At 41.4% G+C, this 12,389-nt stretch overlaps 1 protein-coding gene across 4 annotated transcripts in view; it reads left to right on the top strand.

The window, feature by feature from the left end:
- The window catches only part of PARD3B (par-3 family cell polarity regulator beta), a 944,975-nt gene that overhangs the window by 633,860 nt on the left and 298,726 nt on the right, over positions 1–12,389 (top strand). For all 4 annotated transcript variants that reach the window (XM_074364121.1, XM_074364119.1, XM_074364120.1 and 1 more), the window contains exons 17-18: positions 1,494–1,700; positions 2,631–2,868. In XM_074364121.1, coding sequence (XP_074220222.1) covers positions 1,494–1,700; positions 2,631–2,868 — 445 coding nt within the window. The remainder of the gene's footprint in view (positions 1–1,493; positions 1,701–2,630; positions 2,869–12,389) is intronic.

Genomic DNA, 12,389 nt, shown 5'->3' with positions numbered 1-12,389 from the left:
GGTATTTCACTGCTCTGTGCCTCAGTTTCATCACCTGTAAAATGGGAACAGTATTGTCAGGAACACAACTATAAGAATTACAGTAGGTTAATATAGACAAAGCCCTTAGAACAGGGCTAAATAAACACTCTGCATTGTTAGTTATTTGCATTATTGTCATTATTTTGACTATTTTAACACAGTCACAACATACAGGAGGATGCGTATTGTGCTTTAACTTTATACGTGTCTATGTAGGCATTACACCTTTGCTGTACTTCTTTTTATTCCTTGTATTACCTAGTATTTTGTTAAGGAACTAGTGATGATGGCCATGGTGGCAGCATTAGTAGATGCAGAAATAGGGATCATAGTAAGAAAAGGTGGTGCTCTACTGAGCCCTACTAGTGCTGAGCATCCAAGTAGGTGCTTTACGCACATAATCCTCATTGTACTCAATCTGTGTCTATTGAGAAACTGCAAAGTGGTTGATTTCCAGAAATGCAAGTGTAGCACCTTCATAACAGAAGCCTCCTTTGTAACTGGAGAGCATCGTGAGCTTGGCGCTGGTGGAAAAGAGCCCTGCTGAAATTCCTTCTGTCTTTACAGTGAGCCTTGTGCTGCTGGTGTTTATAGAGCCTAATCCCGTTATGGACAACTGGGAGCCTGGCTGTGGGCGGGTAGGGAGGGCAAGGCGTGGGTGAAAAAGGACAGATACAGGCTGAGACGAACAGTGCCAATGGGAAATACTACATGTCAGAGCACAAATCATTAAAATTCACTTAGGGTTTTTTTTTTTCTTTTTTAGAATTTTGTATCATACAAAGAAAGTGGCCCCTTTTCTAGACACCCAAATTGAAATACCTTTGGAACAATACTCATTGACACAGAAAAGCTGTTTTCTTTCTTGCTTTGCTTTATTTATCCATTGACTAAGTAAGTTGCATTCATCATACGGTGACAGCACGAGAGCAATGTAGTGTTTAACCACACGGATTACAGTCACCTCAGTGCTCTTTGATTTCTGTGCATAGTATGTTACTTAATAATTCTAAAAACAATGGTGAAAATAGTAAAAGTGACAATGTATGGGAGTGCTGGGGATGGGGACTGTGAGAGAACCACTGACTATGTTAGGTGTTCTGTGTGTGTGTGTGTGTACGCGTGCATGTACACACTCATACATCTGATCTCTGTAGACTGCTCTAACCTCTCAAATCCATGTATATGTGTGTGCGTACATATGCATATGCACGCATATTTATTTCTATATACGACGTATATTATCACTTTAAATCTTCCCACAACTTTATAGAAAAGGAAACCAAGGCTCAGAGAAGTCAAAGTACTTGCTCAAAGTCGCAAAAAGTAGCAAAGCTGGGATTTAATGCCAGGTCCCACCCACACAACCCCCGACTTTTTGAGATAAAACAACAAGTCTTCCCACTGCACCCAAGTGCCTTCTTAGGGGAAGAGTGACCTTTTGCCTCTTCCCCCCTCTTTTTTTTTCCCAGAATCTCCAAGCAAAGATTTTGGTCCAACCCTGGGTTTGAAAAAGTCCAGCTCCTTGGAGAGCCTGCAGACTGCAGTGGCTGAGGTCAGGAAGAACGAACTTCCCTTCCACAGGCCCCGACCGCACATGGTCCGTGGCCGGGGCTGCAACGAGAGCTTCCGAGCAGCGATTGACAAGTCTTACGATGGACCCGAAGAATTAGAGGCTGGTAAGGCAGCGCGCTTCCTCAAATGGGTTCTTCCCCTCCTTATTATCTGCAAATCATAGGCAAGAATGGGTGCTTAACTACAGAGAAAAATGATTTAAGGATCACAATTATATTTTTGATATTAAAAGTCATTCATTTTCCTGATGTGTTTTGCCCTTTGGCTTAACGAACATGGAATTGGATAACGCAATAATGCAATTTATTTTACAGTGCAACACTAAAGAAATGTTCTCCTTCAATTTCCTACAAGGACCAACTATCATTCACCCTTAGGGCAGGAGCACTAAGTATGCATTTCTTGACATTCTTATTCAAGTCATTAGAAGCAGCCTCCACCCCAGGACTGGCTGCATTAATTGGGGAGAAGCAGTTGGGTGAGACTTGTACTCGAAAGCCTCTCCTGGAAAAGAACTCACCCGGATTGTTTCCCAGCACGTTGGCTTTCTGAGCCAATCAAGGTTAACAAGCTGCTTTCAGAGAAATTCGTGTTTTACCACCTATCAAAACTTATATTACTGGCTAAGCAACCAGTGTCCCCCACTCCCAACATCAAACCTTGCTTGAAGTAACCAGATTTAGGCAGTTGTCTCTTCAAAGGTTATCCATAGCCCCGCGGCAGCGTAGAACTCCAGAGGACTTCTACTCATTCTTCTGTACTTGACATTGTAACTTTTCTTACTTTTTTTTTAAATTGAAGTATAGTTGATTCACAATGTTGTGTTAGTGTCTGGTGTACAGCACACTGACTCAGTTATACATGTGCATTTATATCCTTTTTCATATTCTTTGTCATTTTAGGTTATTATAAAATACTGAGTATAGTTCCCTGTACTAAACAGTAGGACCTTATTGTTTCATTTCAGCTTTTCTTGAGATACTAACAGTAAGGGCCCCTGACCGTGTGTATTGATTTTTTTCTTCTCTGTACAGATGGACTGTCTGATAAGAGCTCTCACTCCGGCCAAGGAGCTCTGAATTGTGAATCTGCCCCTCAGGGGAACGCTGAGCTGGAGAATGTGGAAAATAAAGCCAGGAAAGGCAAAAAACCGAAAGAGAAGGAGAAGAAGAAGGAAAAGGGCAAATTGAAAGGCAAGGAGAAGAAGCAGAAAGAGGGAAACGAAGACCCAGAAAGGAAAATAAAGAGGAAGGGACTCGGTGCCATGCTGAGGTAGGAACCTGCTTGGAAGGCAGAGTTGGTGGTTTGGTTTTGTTTTGTTTTGTTTTTGTGTCTCCTGGTGAAATCACTCATCTGTGTGCACTCAAAAAAAAAAATGCAAGCTTTCTCTCCTCTTCAGCTAGATGCGTTGAAGTCTAAACTGTGAATGTACTTGTTCCTTTTCTGCAGAGGTGGAAGGAGCCTTGTTGGTTGGTTCCTGGAGCTCCTGGTGAGGACAGGAAGCTGTCATAAATCTTGTCAAAGGCCAGCCCTTGGGAGAGGCGTGGCCAATGCCCTCAGCCCTGGGTACCAAAGCTCTCTGTGGCTGAAGGGAGTGCTGCTTCCGTCAGCATAAGGGAAGCAAGAGGCAAGGGAGTCCTCAGCTGGTGACCCCCTAGGGCACCCTCTTTGAAGTAGAGAAGACGGGAGACATGAGCCTCAACTCTGCTCCCGTGCCCCCTCCACGTGTGATTCTAGGCCTGTGCTTGGCCGGTCTGTGGGCGCATCGGCTGTCACCCTCACAGGCACTGTGGTGCAGCGGAGATGCCACTGCGTCCGGAGTCACAGCGCCTTGGTCTGAACCGATGAGCCTCCACACGTGAGCTGCTGGGCTTCCCTGAGTCTCGCTTCCCTCTCTTTGAGAGCAGGGCTATCACACCTGCTGTCCTGACTCAGCGGGCTTGTGAGACGGATGCCTGTGGCCGTCAGTCCGTTACCAGGCAGGGCTCAGCAGGGTGCCGTCAGGAAACAGCGTTCTTTCTTTCCCTACAGCTGCCTTCAGATATGCCCTGATGATACCGTCAAGATGTCCACAATTTGATGACATCTCAGTTTTCTGAGTGATGACTTCCTGATCACTTTAGGGTATTAAAACAACCACCTTGTCGGGGGGTAAAATGTACCATCTAATGCTAATCACCACTTTTTTCTTCCCTGCCCCTCAGGCCTCAATGCCAAGGAGGGCCCTGCAGTCTGGTGGGAGGCAGGACCCACCTTCTCCTGTTTCTCAGTCTCTGGAACCAAGGGAAGGGAAGGGCCTTACTAAAACAAGGACAGAGTCTGATCTGACTGCTGTATCTGGTTTACTCTGGCATTTGGGGACCCTTTGTGGACCACTTTGGTGGACTTTTCAGGGGGCTCCTTACTGCATCAATCACTGGTATAGGAGATTTATTTCTCTCCCTAAGACACTCTGACTCTTAACCTCTGACCTCCGATAGCACAATTCTGGAGTCTCCTTACCCCAGACTTATTGGATGATGTCAGTTGGAGATGGCTTTAGCCTTTCTTCCAGAGCATCTTCTTATAACGATAGAACCTGCTATGATTATGAAAATTATAGTTGCTTAATTACAGGTAATGCTTAAGACAGTGCCTGATAAATAACAGACATTCAGTAAGTGTTAATTGTTGCGATGAGCAGAATAGTGGCCTCCCTAAGCATGTCCACATCCCAGTCTTCAGTACCTGTGAGTAGGTGAGGTGTGTGACAAAAGGGAATTAAGGCTGCAGGTAGAATTTAGGTTGCTGATTAGCTGCCCTTAAGGCAAGGTGATTATCCTGAATTTTCTTCAGTGGGCCCAAGGTAATAACAAAGGGCCTTAAAAGTAGAAAAGGATGATGTGACCATGGAAGAAAGATACAGAGAAATGCAGTGTGTGGCTGGAAGGGACCAGGAGCTAAGGATTGTGAACAGTCTTAAGACAGTGGAAAGAGGAAAGACATGGATTCTCTCTGGAAAACTTCCAGAAAGGGACACAGCCTGCCAGTCCCTTAACTTCAGCCCATTTCTGCTGTTTAAGCCACTAAGTTTGTGGTTAATTTTTACAGCATCAATAGAAAGCCATATAGCTATTTTCATCATTATTATGTCTTCTAAAATATAGTCATTTATAAGGGAAAAAAATCCTCTTTAAGGTATTAAAGAAAAAAACTATAAAGATTTAACTAAAGTAAATAGAAAAACTGTCACATACCCATTTTCTTGAATATTAATAGATTAAGTCTTAACTTTGTATTTGATTTCGGGAGATTTGATTTGGGAGAGTCATAGTCCATTGCCTGTAGTCCAGAGCTGCCTCTTCCTGTTGTCCAATATCTGCTGTATTTTCCTCGGGTAGAAATCGCAGGTTCTAAATCCTTGAGACATGTAGCAACTCGGATTTTGTTTCCTTTCACTGTTTTAGCAAAATTAAGATCTGAAGGGTGGTGTTTGATTTTTTTCTCTCTGGTGTAAAAATAGCAACTGTTTTCCATAGCCTTTTGCATCTGAGTTTGTGAGCATATTGGAGTTGCTGCTACAGGCACATTTTCAACAACAAAGAACACAAAAGCTGTTGCCATTAGCCAACAGATTTTGCTTGAATTCTCATCTGTTGCTCAGATGCTATTGACTTAGTTTCTTATTTAAAAAAGATGGATTGCTCTAAGGATCTCTAGGAGTTAGATGGGTGGTTTAAATGTGTATCATTTTTTCCATTATCTGCATCTCACAGACGCTCTCCTGAGTGCAGGGCTTTGATGGAGGTAGTGCAGCTTTACCACGTACTGTGGCACTTGGCCAAGGGCACGAGCCGCCACCGAGTTTCTGCCTCCCTCTCCTCACCAAGCCACTCGTCGTGGAAGTGCGAAGGTGTTAGCAGGGGCCTTGTCTTGCCTGTGGAAAGCTGAACGTTGTGTGCTTTCCTGACACTCGCTGGACCCCCTGTGTTGATGACATGGAGCAGCACCTATTCCCCATCCTTTTGAAAAGATTGTGGGGGGTGGGGGGGTCGCATTAATTCACGTCTTCATATGTGTTGTCTGGTTCCAGGATGCTTACGCTTTGCTGGTTTCAGGATTACCTCCTTGCACATTCGACTGTGGCTCTTACATAGGCTGTGAATCATTGTGGGAAAATACGCAGCTCAAGGACCTGCCAACTTCAGTGATTTCCCTGTATCCTCTGTTGACCTGCTGTTGAAAGAGAATTTTTGAGGATCAGTGGGTTTCATTGTACCTGCAGGAAAGACCACCGGTGGTCCCTTGCAGCCCTAGGGGAAGTTCAGGCCCCTCCGTAGACAAGCCCGTGGCTGTCAGGCCCACAGCGCCCTCCTGGGCTCAGGCAGATGTTTTCTAAGGACTGAAGATCGGTATCCTTTGGCTGAGAAAATCTTGCCCTGTTTCAAGTGGAAAACTCAAAAGTCCATTCTTGGTTTCTTAATTATTTAATAACCTTGTCAATCCTTACATTCTTTAAACTGAACCCTGTCGCAGATGTGTATCTAAAATCCATCCCTTTATATCGTAGCTGCTGTGTTCTCCTCTTGATATGGTAGACCGCTCACTTCAAAGACCTCTGGACTATCCATTTGTTCTGGATGTGAAATGGGAAGGCCTGATGGCAACTGAGAACCTTATTCTCTGCCCTTGGAGTGACTTGGTTCTCAAGGGAACTGTGCCTGGGAAACTCCTTTTCTGATGGATCAACAAACAAAGTGTAAAGCCTTCCAATAGGAATTTCGTTTCTGTTTTCAATATATTTTGCCCATATTCATTTGATTAGTAATATATATTGAATGCCTCCTTTTGGCCAAGCACATTCATGGTTACTCTTCAGTTACTTAACACCAGTTATTAAAGGCCTACTTTACGTCAGGTGCTGTTCTAGGCACTGAGCACACAGCAATAAAGTCCCTGCTTTGATGGTCCTTTTTTTTTAAATCTTACCAAAGGAAGGAAAAGTCTAAGACTTTTGAATTTTCTTGGTGAGTTTAAAACAAAAACAAGCAAAATATCACGAAACATCTAAACCACCTGTAACGGTGAATTTCCCAGGGAGTGATCGGGTGTTTGCCTAGGATATGTCTGGGCCAAAGCAGTATCTTGTCAACTTGAGGGAACCAACAATCAATTTATATGGCACCGAACAAGACCTCCAGGCCATGGCTCTTGTGGAATTTATATTCCAGTGAGGGAGAGAGAATAAACAACTCACTCAAAATAATTGAGATTATTTCAGGCTGTCGTAGATGCTGTGAGGAAGGTGAAGTCAGAAGGGATGGTGTCCTCTCCCCTTCAGTGACTGTCTGCCAGCCTCGTACAGAGTGCATCTGCCCAGGATACACTGAATTTCCAACTGATACCTTATCAGAACTTAGCACACTGTGGTACTAATACCAAATCACTTTACGCCTGCTTTTTTTTTTTTCTTTTTTGCAGGATATGAATATGGAAGGTTATTTTTAAATCAACTTCACATAAACCTATAACAAAAAAGCAAGCCCAAATCACTGTGTTTTAGTATACAAAGCCCTATCATACCTGAAGTAAACATTCTGAAGACACCTCATCTGTAATCGAAACGGTGAACTTGATTTGTAGCTGTTTGAATTAACTCCATTCCTCCCAGCCCATCAGTTAGATATTCTTTATTATTTCTTCTTAACTCAGCTAATTAGGAATACCTCAGGAATACACTGCTTCAGTTTCTACACTGAAAAACCTAAACCATGAACCCGAATGACAAGGGTATTTTTCAAAATCCAGAGGCTTCACCTTTTTATTTCTAAGCTTTGCAAATGCTAAAGCATCTGTTTATTTCGTTTTATACTAACACATACTACAGACATACCTCATCTTATTAAGCTTCACTTTATTTTGTGTTGCACATACTGTATTTTTCACAAATTGAAGGTTTGTGGCAACCCTGCATCGAGCAAGTCTGTTGGTGCCATTTTTCCAATAGCATTTGTTCACTTCACTTCTTTGTATCACATTTCAGTAATTCCTGCAATAGTTCAAACTTTTGCATCATTATTATATTTGTTACAGTGATCTGTGATCAGTGACCTTTGATGTTACTAATGCAAAAAGATTACAGCTTGCTGAAGGTTTAGATGATGATTAGCATATTTTGGCCATAAAGTATTTTTTAATTAAGGCATGTGCATTGTTTTTTAGACATAATGCTATTGCACACTTAATAGGCCAAAGTATAATGTAAACAGAACTTCTAATGTAAACCAAAAAATTTGTGTGACTTGTTTTATTGCAATATTGACTTTATTGCATTAGTCTGGAGCTGAACCTGAAGTATCTCTGAGGTATGTATGCCTGTGTATGTCTTATTGAAACTAGAAAACTCTGTATCATGGCATCCTGCTGTGAAGTGTTTTACAAAGAACACTCCCCCCCACACACACACACTCTCTCTCTCTCTCTCTCTCTCTCTCTCTCTCTCTCTCTCTCTCTCTCTCTCTCTCTATCTCTCTATCTCTCTATCTCTCTATCTCTCTATCTCTCTATCTCTCTCTCCCGTCCACCACCACCACCAAATTAAATCTTAACTAAGTTGAAAGTCTGTCCCTTACAAGCTCTGAGGCCTTCATGAATCGCTTTGAATCTCGGTCCACTCATCAGTAAGTTGCAGCTAATAACACATACTCTCCAAGTTGTTGTGAAGTTTAAGTTAAGCAATTTCTGTGAGCAAAGCTATCAGTATGGTGCCTGGCGTGGTAAGCACCCTTTCTTATCGTCCCTCAAGGCCTCACCCCAGACAGCCAATCACCATCTACTGCCTTTGACGTGGAGCCCACTAAATTTCTGCTTCGATGTCTTATTTTCCCTCCAATTGCTATTATGTATTTCAGGTGGACATACTGTCTTTTTTCTCAGCCTGCACAATTTTGCATAATAAACTGTAAGAAGGAATGACAAAGCAAAAATCATTCAGTCATTTATATTATCAGCTTTGGGTCACCCCTTTGTAAATGGAGCCCTGAACTCTTTTCAAAGGTTATCTAATTTCTTGGTGGAAGGCAAACTTTCTATTGCTGAATACAAATAGAAAATGGACTTAAACGGAGAATCAGTTTTTTGTTTTGTGCTCTTTTTTTTTTTTATTTTACTATCTGTATTTCAGGCCAGAATGGATGGATGGGTTTTGGACTTGGTATTTCTTAATGCATGGCTCAGAGTTATTTCATTGGACCGCCTCATAATACATTACGCCCAAAGATACATTTTGACTTGATTTTTAAATTAGGTTAGGTAGACTGAGTAGTTAGATCTCAGGGAGCATGGCGTGTCTGTCGTACATTTCTCCTCCTTACCTTGATCCCGTGAGGGCTGTTGCAGGTCTCGTGTACAATGAGAGTAATGCAGCTTAGCCTGTCATTACCTCTTTCTAGGCAACGGTTGTAGAATGTCTGGTTATCCCTTCAACTTGATGGGTCTAGAGGTGACCTAGCCAGTGTAGCCAGGCCAGCAAACTTGTAACAGTCATTTCCCCAAAGGCAAAAAGGCCAGCGTTAAGGTGCTTGGTTTCATGAAGTAGAGGCCAGTTTGAAACGTGAAATTTCATATGAAAAACGAAAGCCAAAGTAGATCCGAGTTCGTAATTCAGCTTCAAGCTGGATACAGAAATACATGGAAGACACAGAGCCTTGCAGATCAGGGTAAAATGGCCGCATAGATTGAGTCTGAAAGAAATATAGGACTATGGCAAAAAAAATAAATTTGCATGTCAAAGGCCACTGCCGGCATGGCCATCCATCCTCCTGCATGGCTGGCTGTGATTGCAGAGGAAAGAAACAGAAGCCGGAAACACACTACAATTTAGTTAGGCTCATTTTTTGCCTCTTTGGTAACTCTTGAGTTTTCTCACCTCACGGTCCATCTGAAATTATTTACTTTCTCTTTCACAGTATGAGCCATGAATATTTTGTTTCTTCGTTTTGTTAATTTGCCAATTTTCCTTTGAGCTAAGTGCCCTAGTAATTTTAATTTTTCATTTGAGTTTGGAAGAGCAATGACCCTTTTTTTTTTTTCCTTTTCATTATTACTATCACAGGCCTGGGCTCAGAATGCTACTTTTTTATGGCCAGCAGTGTTGAGCCCATAATGGAATTGCAAAGTAGAGAGTGTAATATACCGATATTGACTTCCATTAAACCCAGTGGTGTGATAGCTGATAATATTTATATATTTATGTATTATACATCCTAGCTTTTGTTCGTTTGCAACTAAGCACCAGAGGGGAAAATTAGCATCATAATACGAATAGATTGTGGATGAGAGAATGCAAAGAAGTGGAGAGGGAGCCTCTGTGAATAGGGCAAGTGATATAAAATGATGGAGAGAGATGTAAGTATAGTGTCTAAAAAGTAGAGATTAAATTTGGATCAAACAAGTTTAGGATTGCTTGGTCAGCATTTATTTGAGAAGACGGAGAGACAGATGGGGTACTCCTCTGATAGGCCGAGTGCAGAGACCGATGAGCTGCTGCAGTGCCCAGCATGCGGAGTTTGTTTGCTGCCTGACTTTAATAAATTTTTTTTCAGCTGTCAGGGATGTCTGCAAATGTTTGTTCATCGTTCCTTTTTGGGAGGGGTGGGGTATGTGTTTACAGAGGGGTGAGGAGCACGGATGGAGTTAATTAGTGTAAAAATGTTCAGGTAGCTTGTTTTCAAAATCATTTTAAAAGCTGATTTGCTGTTCATCGTCTTCCCCTCCCACCCTGTGTAAGCTTGACTACTCAGTAGCTCTGTTTATAGCTGTCCAAAGCCAGATGATTTTCTCATGCTTACCACAATAAAAAATGATCCCGTAGAATGTCAACCAAAAGGCTATTTGTTTAACGAGGATTCCCTTCTCTTCTTAATATGCGCACGCAGCTCTCATTAACGTTAATGTGAATTACGAAAGAGCACTAAAGAATAGACCCCTTTACCTCATTCCTTTTCTTGGATAATGAGGTTTAGATTTGTTAACAGATCAGGACAAAAGTCCAGTGGAAAAAAAAATCAGCTTAACTTTTAAAGAAATTGATATGCTGTAAAGAACTTTCACAGGGGCTAAAATGGAAGCTACACATGAATAAATAAACTTCATTAGCATCTAAGGTGAAATAGAATCATTTAAGATGCTGGGTTAATAAAATGCAAAGGATTTCCTAATGGACCTATTTGCATACTCTTATTAAATGACTAATAAAACATATTAACAACAGTTTTATTCATATATATAAACACTCATAAGTTCCTAGTTGAGATTGTATTTGCCTAATATGCTTTGTACCATGTCCAGTGCAATGTCATGTCCTTGTAGGATGTTTACTTAATACTATTAGATAATGACATGTATAGATTTAATAATTTGCTTGAAGGAAAAATGGAATTCGTTCTTTATTTAGCACCTTTTATCCGAGAACTTCAATGTAATTTACCAACATCCATCTTCAAGATGCATGGGAGATGAAGTGGCGAATAGTAGCTTTACTTTGCAGATAATGAAGAATGAGACATGGAGATGTGAAGCAGCCAGACTAGAGACCAATTTTGACCTGATAATGATAACAGGACTCCTCTTGATCATTGCTACTATTGCATTAGCATCTAAAAGTGCATTGGCACCAGCCATAGTTCTGTGTATACTTTCATACACCCATGCTTCTCTATTTTTGCCATTCATTAGGTTTTTCTGTCTTAAGTCAACATATAAAACAGCAACTTAATTATATAAGATGGTTAATAATTTAAGGAAAAGACTCAAACCTTTGGCATAATAACTGTACCTGTTTTCCTCATAGAATAAGAAAGAGGCTTCCCAGAACAATTAAAAACAGGTATGGGAGATCCACAGTTTGAAAAATAGATAAGAGATACACAAATGTTATTGGATTGCACATCTAGAACTATTATCTCAACCACGCTAAATAACACCCACCAGGGTTTTGGAGACAATCCAATTTTGTTTCTCCAGCTAGCTGCTGATCATTTCTGCACGGTGGCTTTGCCTCACCCTTAGCTTCAGCATGTCTGAAATCTAATTCATCATCCACCCATCTAAGTCACTAGCTCATCCCGACTTCCCTGATTCTGTTTGAGGCACTGCCAGGAATCCCATGACATCTGGGATGCCTCCCTCTTCCCATTCCCATTCTTCCATCAGCCAGCAATCCTGTTGATCCTTACAAAATGTTGTCTCTTACATCTGGACCTTTTTTTCCCCCCATTTCCACTGCCATAACTCTAATCATGGTCTTTGTTATTTATCACTAAATTGTTTCAATAGACTCCTAACCAACTTGCCTGCTGTTTTCCTTTCTTCATTCCAGTTCATCCTAGGCATAGTTAACCAATCATTCATTCAGTCAGTTATCAGACATTTAATAAACACCTTATGCCCTAAAATGCAATGTAGCTCTCAGTGGCAAAGAGCAGATCATCTAGAGTCATTCTATGTAGGTTCAAATCCCAGCTCTGTTGCTCTCAGCAACTACTTGACCACCTCGCACTTCAACTTACTCTTTTGTGAAACTGGAGTAATAGTAGCATTTACCTAATAGAGTTGTTTTAAGAGTAAATTAGGTGATATATGAAAATGCCTAGTGCATAACACATTCTAAAATATAGTCTACTAGTAATATTCTGCTCTAGGAGCTGAGATTCTCAATTAGCTAGTAGTTCTCAAAAATCCAACCGTATGCTGGAGTCATCTACAGAGCTTGTTAAAGTTCTAGATCCCTGGACCTTATCATCAGAGATTTTGAT

This window comes from Camelus bactrianus, chromosome 5 (assembly GCF_048773025.1).
Source record: "Camelus bactrianus isolate YW-2024 breed Bactrian camel chromosome 5, ASM4877302v1, whole genome shotgun sequence".
NCBI lineage: Eukaryota > Metazoa > Chordata > Mammalia > Artiodactyla > Camelidae > Camelus > Camelus bactrianus.
This window is presented reverse-complemented; position numbering and strand designations above follow the sequence as displayed.